The 13,762-nt window shown below is 48.2% G+C and overlaps 1 protein-coding gene across 1 annotated transcript in view; it reads left to right on the plus strand.

The window, feature by feature from the left end:
• The window catches only part of UBAC2 (UBA domain containing 2), a 195,102-nt gene extending 185,856 nt beyond the window's left edge, over positions 1-9,246 (plus strand). The window contains exon 9 of the mRNA XM_002742515.6: positions 8,064-9,246. Within this exon, the coding sequence (XP_002742561.3) occupies positions 8,064-8,171 (108 nt within the window). The 3' untranslated portion in view covers positions 8,172-9,246. The remainder of the gene's footprint in view (positions 1-8,063) is intronic.
• Positions 9,247-13,762: the final 4,516 nt, after the last annotated feature.

Consider the following 13,762-nt stretch of genomic DNA (forward strand, 5'->3'; position numbering starts at 1 on the left):
CTTAGAGCAGAGGAGACCATCTGTAAATATTTATTCCTGTTCTTTAACAAACTGACATCAGGAGATTTTGCATTAAAATTTTCTCTTCCTGTGAATGTTAGATCAGATCAGGTGCTCGTGGTGAGTTCTGATGCTTCTTATCCCAGTAGCTGAACTACAAAGACAGGAAGCAGCTTGCAGAGAAAATGAAGTAATTCAGGGGTTCAGTGTGAGTTAATACATGTTATGACTAAAATATGGTTCTTTGAATAAGGAGAGATGTGGACTGACCATCTATAAATAACATTATTCATATAGTCACCAGAGTTGTGTATTTGCTAAACTTTATAAATACATAAAACATTTCCAGGAGTCACTAGAATAACAGGCTTTTTGTTAGAATGTTATGCTTACCTTTTAAAAAGATTGCCCCCGTCTTTCTGACTTCACTAGGACCCACCCCACACCTGGCCCCGCTGCCCTCCATAGGATAATAGTGGTCCTGAGAGGTCATGTTTATTGAGCCCTTGTTGTGTGCCCATCACTGTTCTGGGCTTCTCACATACATCCCTCTCATCTTCTGAACTGCAAGGAAATGGAGAGCCAGAGCCTGATCCCCTACATGTGGTCACATAGGGCCAACTCCAGAGCTCAAGTCTCCCTGCCACTGGTATTGCTGGGCTGATCCCCCTGCACTGGAGTTAGACCAGAGACAGCACTCAGTCTCCCCTGCATATTTATTTCATGGAGGCATGAACCTGGTGTTCTGCCCCTATGGGTTGAGTATCCCTTATCCAAAATGCTTGGGACTAGAAGTGTTGCACATTTTGGAATATTTGCATCTATGTATCTTGGGAGTAGAACACAAGCCTAGACACAGAATTCATTTCTGTCTCATGTACACATTATATACATTACCTGAGGGTAATTTTATACAATATTTTAATAATTTTATATATGAAACAAAGTGTGTGTGCATTGAACCATCAGAAAGCAAAGTTGTCACTGCCCCTGCCACTCACTCTGTGGTTGTTGGACATCATCATTCCTTACTCTGGATGTATATGCTACCCTCAAGCAGTCATTTCTTACAGTTACTCACACATAAGTAGTTAATAGTAAAAAGAAAAATGACATACTATCAATACAGTGGGAGAAGATAGTGTGTTTGGGGCTGGCTAAGCAGGATTGCAGCATCCGCAGTACACCTGGCTCAGCTGTTGGACAACAGCAACACCAAGCAGTGGCCGCCCCCAGTCTGCTCCTGCAATGCTGTGCTTTCATCGAAAGGTTATTGTATGCTGGTTTTTTGTAAGGTGAGAAGAAACATCTGAAGCAGCTAAGGGCCCAGGAAGTGGGTCCTCTAGGGATGAGGAGGCATTCTGCTGGATGGCTTTTTAAAATGTTTCCTCCAGAGTCATCCTCCTCATTAGCAACAGTTTATATCCTAGAAATTTCTCTTTGATTGTATGAACTGACAGGATTTCTTGTTCTGTTATAAATGTATGCTGCTCTAGTTCTTCAGTAAGCCCATCCCGCACCGTGTGTGTCTATAGGCACTTTTCTGCGGTGTTAACGTCATCTCCGTCATCACTGTTGTCACGATCACCTTGACTCAGAACCATCTCAGCTATTTCAGCACGGGTCAATTAATGAACAACTGAAGCCCCCTTATCGATGTTAAAACTTCAATATCCAGCAGGATGCAGTGGCTCGTGCCTGTAATCCCAGCACTTTGGGAGGCCAAGGTGGGTGGGTCACTTGAGGTCAGGAGTTTGAGACCAGCCTGGCCAGCACAGTGAAACCCCTATGTTGGCACATGCCTACAGTCCTAAAAGTAGAAAAATCAGCTGGGTGTGGTGGTGCGTGCCTATAGTCCCAGCTACTTGGGAGGCTGAGGCAGGAGAATGGCTTGAACCCAGGAGGCGGAGGTTGCCAAGATCACACCAGTGTACTCCAGCCTGCTGACCAAGCAAGACTCTGTCTCAAAAAAAATAAAATAAAAAATAACTTCAGTATCCACCTCTGGCTTACTGACAGACTCTGAAGGTATATTTTTTACGTGTTAGGAGGTCAGATATCATTTTATCCTCACTTGACATGTGGAATCCTTCAAAGTCACCACCTTGTTCATCATCATCACTAAACATCCCACAGGCCAGAGGTTGTGCCAGGCTTGCACAGCTCTGTTTTTAGGCACTGTGTTCCATGCATTAGCAACAGCACAGAGGGAATCCTTCGTGCTTAAACGCCTTTTGAAAATCTTCCATACCCATTCATCGCTGCTAGCATGTTGTTCAAGAAGGTACTTTTATATTTACCCTTCATTGATCTAAGAATACTTTGGCCACATGGCTGAATTAATGAAGTCACATTCGGAAAAAAGCACATGGCATAAACATTATTTTTGATGAGCATTTCAACTGGATGATGAACAAAAAAGTTGTCAAGGAATAACAAAATCTTTTGGTCGTCCTTCAGTCCAGTTCCCTTGCAGTGAGCACAAGATGCAGGTCCAGAATGTTTGTGAGGCCAGTCAGAAAAGATGTGCCTGGTTAAACCTGCGTTTTTGTTAGCATAAGAATGGTCTGGTAAGAAATTCACTCATTGAAAACAGCAAGGACACAAGCTTTTGCCTGTCATACAAGTTTACACTTACGCATGCCTGCTGCATTAGCACATCCCAGCACAGTTGTTCTGCCCTGGACGTCCTTAATTCCTGGAGAGGCTGCCTCATCAGCTGTAGTTGTGTCTTTCTAGGGCAATGAAACCAAAACAGTGATGTTCCATTAGCATTATAGACTTGTTTTGGCATCAGGTTTTCATCAGCAATGACCTCGGCAAACTCACCAATGAATTTCTTTGCTGCTTCATGATACTTTATCACCACATTAAAAAATGTAATGTCATGTTTTTTTCTTAAGTTTCTGCAGCCAACATGTTGAATATTCATGGCTCCCTGTCGTTTTCAGTTCATCCTTATAGATCCTTGCTTGTTTCCTGACCCACATAGCCTTAAGTGGCAGCTGTTCACTGCAACACCAAGGAATTTTCATTGTGAGCTTTATGTAGTGTTTCTTTATTTTTCATTAATTTCTGTGTGTCACTTTTAGCACAGAACTTCAACAGTTCATCCTTCCGTGTCTTCAGTTCCTAAATGGTGGTCACTCCAACACCTAACTCTCCTGTAAGACATTTCACACTCACACTGCTGTCCACTTTCTCCAACAGCTTGCCTTTCTGTGCTACAGATAAACATTAACGCTTCCTCTTTTTCTTACCACTGTTACCCAGAGAGGTATCTGCAGGCCTTTTAGATGTTTTAACAACATCTTTATAACATAGAGCAGAAAGTAAGCAAAACAACATAGTGATGCATGTGGGTTTGGGCCCCACGTAGGGCACTATGGGGAACCCGCCACTGGCATGTGCTTGCGTGGGATCTGGGCATGTGCATAAAAGGCACGTCACAGCTGAAGGAGGGTGGGAGGGTCTCTTTTCCCTTGGAGACACTGAATAAACTACATGTTGTGGCCTGCATTTTGACTGGAGCCCATTACATGAGGTCAAGTGTGGGCTTTCCATTTGTACTGCCATGTTGGTACTCACAGGTTTCAAATTTTGGAGCATTTTGGATTTTGAATTTTCAGATAAGGAATGCTCAGCCTGTGTTTTGCTAACCTGACTGCAGGTCTGCACAGGCCTCAATTTTGTCTTTCTGTAATTCGAGCACAGGAGTTGATGCTTCAGATGCTAAATAAGCTTTTCCAGGAGAGACTGTAATGAGATGTGCTGGGATTGGATGTGCTGGGCTTCTCTGAGCAGATAAATAGTAAGATTCATTTAGCCATAATAAATATTGAGGCTAAATAAGCCTTTCCGAAGAGAGACTGTAATTCGATGTGCTGGGATTGGGTGTGTTGGTCTTCTCTGAGCACGTGAATAGGAAGATACAGCAGTAATTTTTAGCATCCACGAAAGAGGCCTGCAGACAAGTGTTCTCTGTGCTGCTAGTTTTGTGTATGGTGAACCACTATACTACATAAAGGACACCAGGGGCCGCTTGGCTAACTTGCAGGGCTGTGAGCACTGCACTGCACCTCCACTAGGGAGTGCTGGGTCAGCACCCATCAGAACACCTACCCCCTGACCCTTCTCGTCCTTGCTGGCTGGTTGCATTCCTGCATACCCAAGCCCAAGCATGCAGTTTCGTTTCTCCATTGATGTTTGGTTTTGGACACTAGGGGGACCTTTCAGGTACTCTTTCTTAGTGTAATTATTTCTGATTTTAAAGAACTGTGCTAACATTATTACTACTTAACAGTTGTTTTTAATCTGGTGAAAATACCAGGTCAGTGGGCAATGAAAGTTCTTCCCTCAAACTTGTCTTCTCACCCATAAAAACTGCATAAAGCTCTGAAGCCAGCTTTGGCTAAAGGGGCATGATCTGCCCCTCAGAGGATGAAGAGCCAGCCGGCTGCAAGCTTGTGACAGAAAACACTCTCTTCTGCCAAGACCTGTGAAAAGCCAGTCTTGGTTGTCAAAACCAGCACCACAACACCACGAGTCCATGTCTGAGGGAGGAGGAACTCAGAAGGAAGTCTCGTGTACAGAGAAGGCTTTCATTCTCACTCCAGGATGCCACCTACATGACTTACAACCCAGCCCAGCCATCCCAGACCTAAGGGGTTCTTCCTCTCCAGGGCAGGACCTACGTGTAATCGGTATTGCTGCCCTGTCTTGGTGGCCTGTGTGTGGCCAGCCCGTTATCAGCACCCTCTGGATTCCAAACCAAATGCATTGTCAGTGGAGGGAGGAGAGTCAAGTGCCAGGTGGAACTGTAGCCTAAAGTCACATGTCATCACTCCAGATTATGAATCATGATTTGCCAAATCTCCAAAATGCTGAGTGTGGACAGCAAATGGATTTGTTCCTGCTGGCCGGATGCAAAGAAGCAGCCAGTCCTCAGCTGTGCTTGAAGTACTGCAGGCAGTAGTAAAGGTAGCTTTTCCAAGCCATTTAAATAAATGCAATTAAGAGTGGCCAAGTTGTTTGAGGGGCCATGGCATCATGGTGGTAGATAGGTGGAAGGAAGGCAGGCCAGCTCCCAACCTGGGGTTATCTCCACCAATGACAGTCGTCCTTAACTGGAAGTAACTGTAGTAAACATCGCAAAGGTTACTTCAACCCAAGCCTGGAAAGACCACCTTGATCAGAGAGTTTTCCTTCCACATGACACATATCCAACCCAAGTCCTCCAGCCCCCTCCCCACACAACCTGATGGAGGCTTGAGGACTCACAGGAAGGAACACTTAGCTTGAAAATGTTCCTAAGGAAAAGGAATGTGTGAATTCTGAGAACTGAATGGCAGAATGGAAGTTTCACGTCTGGCAAAAGCCTAAACAGATTATTATTAAATAGATGATTTGTGAATGTTGAAAAGATAGCTGTGGTCTAGGACACTGCTCGTTGCCCTGGTGAGACCACACCCATGGTGTCACACTCGGTTCTGGGGACAGTATTCTGAGATGGTGTGCACAAATGGGAGGAGACTGGGCTCGAAGGAGCTGTCTAGGTTGGCAGGCTATCACTAAGACCTTTGACAACATCTCATCAGCTTACGAGAGATGTTGGTGACATGCAGAATGGATAATGATAGTACAGTGAAATGGGTTTGAAGCTGTGATGTCTCGCGGGTGGCAGCTCATAAGAGGCAGAACACCTGGATGGCAGTGGCTCTGGGTGGCAGCGTTCTCAGCCACCTGGCAGCAAGGCCAGAGCACTCGGCCACAGCTGATGTTCTGGAAAATGCCGCTCCTGCCTTTCCTATACGCTGTCCACCAGCCCCAGGCAGCTGAGCATGAGTCACCTGGGGCACCATAGTTTCCCAGGTGCTGGGCCTCTTGCTGCCCCAGGGACAGCTCTCCCCACCGCAAGGCCTTGAGAAGACACCTGCAGCCCTTCTTGGCTTCCTGGCCAGGGCTGTGCATCTATCCCTGTGCTAAGGGTTGAAAGAGATGTTCCGGGGGGATCACACTCACTTTGCGCATTTATAAGCCTAGTCCTCACCCCCTAAGTGGTCATGACCCACCCATGACATGAGCAGCACCCTCCATTTGAAAAAGCCCTAGCTGGACTCAGCTTCTGAGCAGCCTCCTCTGTGTGTCCCTGTTTGTCCTCAGCTCTTCCCTAAGGCGTTTAGGGGAGGAGAGGTCTGGGTGTCTAGGCCTGGGCGGTCATGGGGGTCCCCTACCCCACCTGTCTCTCTCCTCTGTGTGCCTTCTTCCTCACCTTGCTGGGGCCTCCATTACTGAGCCCCCCCCCCCCCCAAGATCCATGCCCGGCCCCTTTTCCAGCCACTCCACGCCACAGTCCCCACTAACACCCCCCACCGAGTCTTTTGAGCAGGGGGAAGGGCAGTGATACTGGGCCCCTTCTCTTTCCACCATGTAGCACCAAGTACCTCGCTCTCCTTCAGAAAGCAAAATTGGAAACTCTGACTAAGTCCTCAGATGAACCCACAAAAGTCTCTTTAATGCGCACATGGCTGAAAAACTCAACATGTACAAGACCTTGACTTTTATGAGATGTTTATTGCAAGTGCAGTTTATTTTAAAATAAGTACAAAAAGTATTTCTGTGGCAGTCTGGGGCCATAAATATTTTTGTAATACATTCTTGATTGGGAAAAAAGGTTGTAACTAAGCTTTAGTAACACTGCCAATTTCAGTACTGGACACCGCCAGTAAAGAAAAGTACAGGAAACCTCCATATTCACAGAATCAGGATTTGTGGTCAAAAACAATGCACGCCTGCTCCTCCCTGCTTCTGGTGGCTTTTGCTGCCTCTTTCCCTCGGTCACTGCCCCAGGCTTAGCCTCACTTTGCTGCCTGCATAAGCCCCAGGTTGCGAGCAGGACAGCTGCCAAAGTGGTCCGAGCACCCAAAGGCAGGCAGTTGTGTGGCACTGTGACACCAGGGCTGAGCACGTGTCATCAGGAATCAAACTTGACACATCCTGGCTGTTGGGGTCCGGCACGTCTGCCGGGGGGCTACCAACCTGAGGGAGTCCCCAAGACCGCCAATGTAGATGTCTCGTTCAACCTGAGGGAGAGAGTGCGCGGAAGTGAAAGAAAATAGTGAAGTGGAGTCTGGAGGTCTGCGTGAAAATTATGGTCAAAACGCAGCAAATTTATTCTTGTGGGTTACAGCTTTTATACCATTTTTCTTGTTACATTTACATTCACTTTATCTCAGCAGAAAAAGGGGTAAACAGAAAGGAAATAGAGACTCCATAAAAATAGTTATCGGGGCTTGTGATAACCGCTCACAAAGCAGTTTAAGGGGGCTTGTGATAATAGTTTACAAAGCAGTTTGTTTTTCAAAGATACACAGTGCAAACAAACAATGGCACCTGTAAGGTGGCTTGTTAATCCTGTTTTCCATCAGGAGTTAGATCAAAGGCTTAGCTCCAGGGAAAATATGGGCAGGGGTCTCTTGTCCCTCTTAGGCATCTCAATTGCAGCAAGTTTTATTGCTTACACAGAGACTGATGGGGGCATGAAAGCAGACAGCACAATGTCCTCATAAACCACAGACCTTTGCTTTGCATTCTGTTTTTGCCTCAGTGACTCGGCCCGCGGCCTTTGTCTCAGCTCGACAGCCCTCGAGATGGGGGAGTGCAGATAGGTCCAGCAGCCAAGATGGGGCGAGTCACGCTAACTGTCTCAAGCCCTTGGCGCGAACACCGCACACCTGGCAGTGAGCCCGGCAGCTCGTGCTGACCTGCTCCCAAGGCCTGGCCCCAGCAGGCCATGTTACCCTCAGAAGCCCCATGTCCTTGTCTGTAGAATGAGGGTTATGTGTGATAATGCATATATTTTGGCTACACATAGTGAGCATTGAAAAATTTGTACCTGGCATAACTTTTTAAGTATCAGATTTCATACTGAAATGAAAATTAGTTGGTTTTTTTGTAAGCAGGTTTGACCTTTGTCACAAGGCTCACGTGAAGAACATTTGGGGCCTGGGGATAAGCAGCAGTGTCGTCAGCACCTCTGGTTTCTGCTTTTTCTCTGCCTGCAGGTCGCCCGGCTCATGGAAATGGGATTTTCCAGAGGTGATGCTTTGGAAGCCCTCAGAGCTTCAAACAATGACCTCAACGTTGCCACCAACTTCCTGCTGCAGCACTGATAGTCCCAGGCCAGCACTGGGACCGGACTGGCCACTGACTGACAGTGCATGGTCCCACCATCAGATCAGCCTGGGAACCGAGCACCTCTGGTGCTGATGTTCCTGTGGGCAGAGGGAGGTTCCACCACACCCCCACCCTCAACCCCAAGACTGTTGCCATTATAGCATCGAAATAAGTTTGCCATTACATTAGCATGTATTTTCTATCTATATTTTTTTATTGGGCATTTTCCCTAGGTTGGAGAGTCATTACTTGTTTTGAATGTGTTTAAAATACATTAAAATGGAAGATTTCTGCAGGCAGTTGAATGGTACTCCAGATGGGGAATTGCTGTGACCCTCTTACTGTGTAACACGTCATTTCCTGCGTCGTGATGGGGGAGAGTAATGTTATTTAACAAAGGACTTGTCAGATCTTTCTTCATGGACTTTTTTAGTTACTGGTTTTTTTTCTCTCAAACTTGTTTTCAAATCTCCTGGGGGATGAGGGAGAAACGGAGAGTTGAGTTTTCCTCCATGCTCTTCCAGGCCAGTACCTTCTCCTGCATCTGGTAACAAAGAATGGTGATAACCATGTGCTGGTTCAAGGTGCTGGAGTTCTCCGTGAAACTTGGGTTAATTTTGCTCAGAATATCCAGAGTTGGCCACTAGGAATGGGATGGAGAGGAAGAACAGCAGGCTTTCTGAAGCTGCATGGGCTGACTAGGGAACTTTGTGGCTGACACAGGCTCAGCCCGGGAAGAGGAAAAATGATCCTTAGCCTGCCCCACAGTCCCTGTGGCAGGCTAACTGTCTGGCCCTCCCAGCTCGCAGCCAGCCAGCCCCTCTGGCAGCAGGTTCCCCCCAGGGCTTGGGTCTTGAACCTGCGGCAGCAGGAGGCAAGGCACGCTGCGGAGGACGGGGCTGAGGTCAGGGAGAGGAAAGGCAGGGGTGGACCACCATGAGCATGAAAAGACCGGAAGCAAGTTGACTCTTGCAATGTGCAACTGTTATGTTCTGCAAAATGAGCAGTGATGTATCAAATTGATGCAAATTTAGATGTTGATACTTATAATAAAGTTTTTAATGTGTTTTACTCTTCAGTTTTTTTTGTATCGGACTAGTACAAATAAAGCCTTGTTCCAGGCTGTGCATTCACCACTCAACCAAATCCTCCACACTGCTCATCTTTCTTCAGAAGACAGGTGCTTGTTTGAAGTGAGTGAAGCGCTTTTGTTCCTGCAAGTAGCACTGCCCACAGAACACCCCAGGTCAGTGGCATTACCTGTGCAGACCTCACTGAGGCTGCCTGGGGCCACTGAGCTGCTCAGAAATGGGGTCGAGGTGAGTTTCTTGGAGCCCAGCTGGTCCCACGCACAAGCCTCTCCTGAATCTGAATTGCACCTTCTCAGGTTGTAAGGAACAGTTGACAGTGGTGGGGACGTCCCTGACTTCATTCACTTACCAGGCTGCAGTCAAGACTTGAGAGTGCTAAGGAAAGCTGTATGGGTCTGACCTCGAGGCAAATCAAACTTCACCCACTGTGTTCCCTGTGCAAAGGGGCACAGGGAGAGAACACCAAAAATACACCTTCTCCTCCAGGCTGCCCCTTCAGACAGCACCTAGCCAAGTAAAATCAAACCAGAGGCAGAGGTCTCCCTTGGAGACAGGCAGCCAATAGCCCAATAGCCCCTTTGCAAGTAGCTAATTAGAGGCCTCAGTTCACACCCGCCAGCACTTCTTGTTGTTTGCTAATCATTTGCTAATCAGGATTCTGTTAGGAATGTGATTGTATTTCAGAGACCTTTGCGCTGCCCACAGGAACCTCAGTGACCTTTATGTTGGTTGTTTCGCTTAGACAGTAGAGGATTGAGGACCTAAATCGTGGCAGAGCTGGGAGACAACCACAGGCTTGGTTGATTCTCTTTCCCAGTTCCTTATAGCTGCCAAGTCCTCACCTTTGCATGGTGGCCCGTGATTCTCCATCCTTGTCATGCAACTGCCAGGCCCTTTTCCCTCCATCACCACCCCAGACAGTCATACACACACACACACACACACACACACACGTCTGCCTTTTCACGCTTGGCCATGTTTTCTTACTGGGGTTTGTGTTGCTCACCCACTCTTGCTTCCTGCAAATATTAACACAAACATCCCCCACAGAAGTTTGAATAACTGAGAACTCCCACATCTCTTCAAGACACTGGGAATCTTTTTTTCCCAGCTGATGGCACCCCCAAGGAAAACCTATGGAGCCATGAGAGCCCGAGGAGGGTGCCAGTGGGCACTTGATTGGGTTTCCTAAGGGCTAGCAAAGGCTTTTGATTTGTGCACATGGTAACACACTGGGCTTAATTTTCAGGTGAGCAGATTCTAGATTGTGAAATGAGAAAAGAAGGGAAAGTTGTTCATAGTGACCCTCTGCTCCTGACATTAAGGAAAGCCTGCCTGCCAAGTTCCAATTCATAAAGCTAGGCTGCGTTTGGTGTTAGAAAGGTGGAGATTTTAGGGAAATTGAGTACAAAATTGTGAACACATTCCAGTGTCATTTAGAATATTTTGTGAGTCCCTGAGTTTATGTTCTTACAATTGTTCTTAAGTTGAAATGGAAGTGTCCAAACGATAGACTTAAGAATTTTATCTTAACCTGAAAGTTGATGTAATATTTAATTTGTGAGAATCAGGATTATTTTCTTCGCTTTGAAGTTCCCCTAACCAATAGTGTTTTTATAAAGGGGGGACCAAGAATGACGACATGGGCTTTCCAGCTTAGACTGAAATTCCAGTTCTCAGAGTGAAATCTGACACATGATAAAAATTGCTGGAAGCCTATGAATTTATAACCTGCTGGATACATACAGCCCTGTCTGTTGGAGAAACAACCCACTAGCTAAATTTTAACAGTGCACGAATAGACTTGGGATTCAGGTAGAAGGGCTGGGGGAAGTGGTCACTGGATGTTGGAAATCAGTCTGAACAGAGGCAGGGACTCGAGAGCCAAATTACGAGACCTGCTCTTAGGCTAATGGAGTAAATTGATGACCAGGAATTAGGAGAGAGGAGGGCTGAGGATGGAACCCTGAGGAATTCGGCACTGGGAGTGGAGGAAGAGGCAGAGAGGCCGCCGGAGGATCAGGAGAGGGCAGCCCAGGTGGGGACGTGGGAGTAGCAAGGCAGGCAGGTGCTGCTGGGAAAGGCCAGGGCAAGGGCAGAGTGGTGGTGGCTTCCTAAGGAAACGTGAGGACCAGTGAGAAAGCAGCGGTGGGCACAGGCTTAACCCGGACACTTGGGGAGGAAGGGGAGAGCAGGGACAGAGACCGTGAGATCCAGGCCCAGAAGTGGGTGCGCTCAGGAGCCAGGCACTGTGGAAACAAGAAGCATGCTTCATTCAGTCCTCTGGAACTAGAGGAAGGAGAAGATGATGCAAAATGAGGAGCAAAGTCGAGGAAGCTCCTGTCTTGGAGTCTCTGGCTCCCTAATAGAGGAAGCCCTGGGGACTCACAGAGAGCAAATGGGCATCTTCAAACGAGAGAAGCATGCAGGATCTACACTGGCCAAAAACAAGGGCCTTGGCCTCTTTCGTTTATTTTTGTTTTTTAAAAAATTTGTTTTGAGACAAGAGTTCCACTCTGTCTCCCAGGCTGGAGTGCAGTGGCACCATTTGGCTCACTGCAACCTCTGCCTCCCAGGTTCAGCAATTTTCCTGCCTCAGCCTCCCAAGTGCCTGGGATTGCAGGTGCACGCCACCACACCCAGCTAATTTTTATAATTGTAGTAGAGACAGGGTTTTGCCATGTTGGCCAGACTGTTCTTGAACTCCTGACCTCAGGTGAATTGCCTGCCTCGGCCTCGCAAAGTGCTGGGTTAACAGGCATGGTGGCATCTGGCCTTCTTGTTTATTAGCTGCAGTATTGTGGTCTGCTGAACCCCCTGCCTAGTGGGAATTTCAAATATCCTAGAGAGTTACACAGTCCCAAGAAAGCAGCTAGAGTGTGTAGGCCCTTAGAGCCAGCCCACAATTCTCAGGGAAGTCGATCAGTTCTGTTACCTTTCTGGAATGTTCTGCGCAAGCTGCTTTGGGAGTGTGAGTAGACTTAGAGTGAGAAGGAAGAAAGGAACCTGAGCCTGTGGAGGACGAGTGGGGGCGAGAGGTCTGCAGTAGGAATCCACCCAGACTAACACCAGCAAATCGAGTTACAACCTACCATGGTCCTCACTCAGACACAAAAATCATGTAGGGACTCAGGACTGTCCCTGATGGCCACAACTAAACATTCCAGGGCCTTCGACTTCACCACAGTGAAACGGAAGAAGCAGCAACAGTGCTGCATGACCTCCAGGCAGAAGGACTAGAGGAAACCTCCAGAATTGCACTCGGCCCAGGCATGGGTAAAACCCACATTCATGTAACCTGTGATTGGCCCCAGTGTTTGTGTGTGTGTTTTTGGGCTCTCCCCAAGCAGATGGCGCCCTTGCCCAGAGCCCCTTCTCCCCAAGGCGCCGTGTGTTCTGAGCATAGAAGGCTCGCAGGTTCATATGATGTTGGAACTAGAGAACACTCATCTGGTATAGCCCATCAGACAGGCCAGAGAGGGCGCCAAGGTAATTTGGCCCAGGTCCCAAGGGCCATGATGGACTTGAGGCCAAAGTCAGCTCCCTGGTCCAGGCCTGTCCTCAGCCCTCCCTGGTTGCTGCGGGCCTCCCCTCAACCAGGGCAGTGGGAGAAGAGCAGGCAGGTCCAGGGTTGGCCCTCAGACTCCTCTTGGGACTGTCCTGCTTCCTCATCCCACCCACACCACACCCCCAGCACCCACGGCTCCTCTCCTCGGACCAGCCCTCCCTGCTCTCTGTGGAAGAGGGGAGCCCTGGCAGCCCCGATTCCCCTCTGGGCCCAGAGTTTTCTTCCAAACCCACTCCATCTGCCTGAAGCCATGTCCACCTAGCTGTCCCCAGAGCTGCTGTCACACACACACCACCAACAGAATGGAAGACTCAGACCTCGGAATCAAAGGTGCTCTCCTGCCACTGAGGATGATGTCGCCGTGACTTGCTAAAGTGGGCTGGTGGGGACGCTTTGCAAAGGTGGCCAGTTGGAACCTGAGCAGAAGGCTGGATTTGCTGTTGGGTTCTTTCTCCAGATGACGTACTGCCATGGACCTTTGCAAACCACTCATGCCTCCACCAAAGACAGACCCCAGGCTCAGTGAAGGACGGAGTCTGGATGTCAGGGAAGGCCTGGGAGAGCTTCCCCTCGCGTCCATCCAGTGTGTTCGCTGGCCTGCTGTGAAGGGAGGAATTGCCAGAGGCTCTGGGAACACCAAAGGCGAGGGCCCTGGGAGGTGGTGGCAATGGGGACCGGTGACTGGCTTCTTGCTCCTTGGGGGCCCAGAGAAGCCACTTCTTTCCCTTCTGATCAGCCCTGCCCATCAGAGATGGCTCTGCTCCCAGGTGGGAGAAGCTCCCGCCATCCTCTGCCTTCCCCTAGATAATCACATCGGAGCTCACATGATGGACTTCTCTGTTTAACAAGGCTTTCGGTGTTTCACGGGACCGTGGCCAGTTTTGCTCCTTTGCTATCTTGGCAGTTCTATGTACAGAGTTCCTACCAT

This window comes from Callithrix jacchus, chromosome 1, assembly GCF_049354715.1.
Source record: "Callithrix jacchus isolate 240 chromosome 1, calJac240_pri, whole genome shotgun sequence".
In the NCBI taxonomy this organism is placed as follows: Eukaryota; Metazoa; Chordata; class Mammalia; order Primates; family Cebidae; genus Callithrix; species Callithrix jacchus.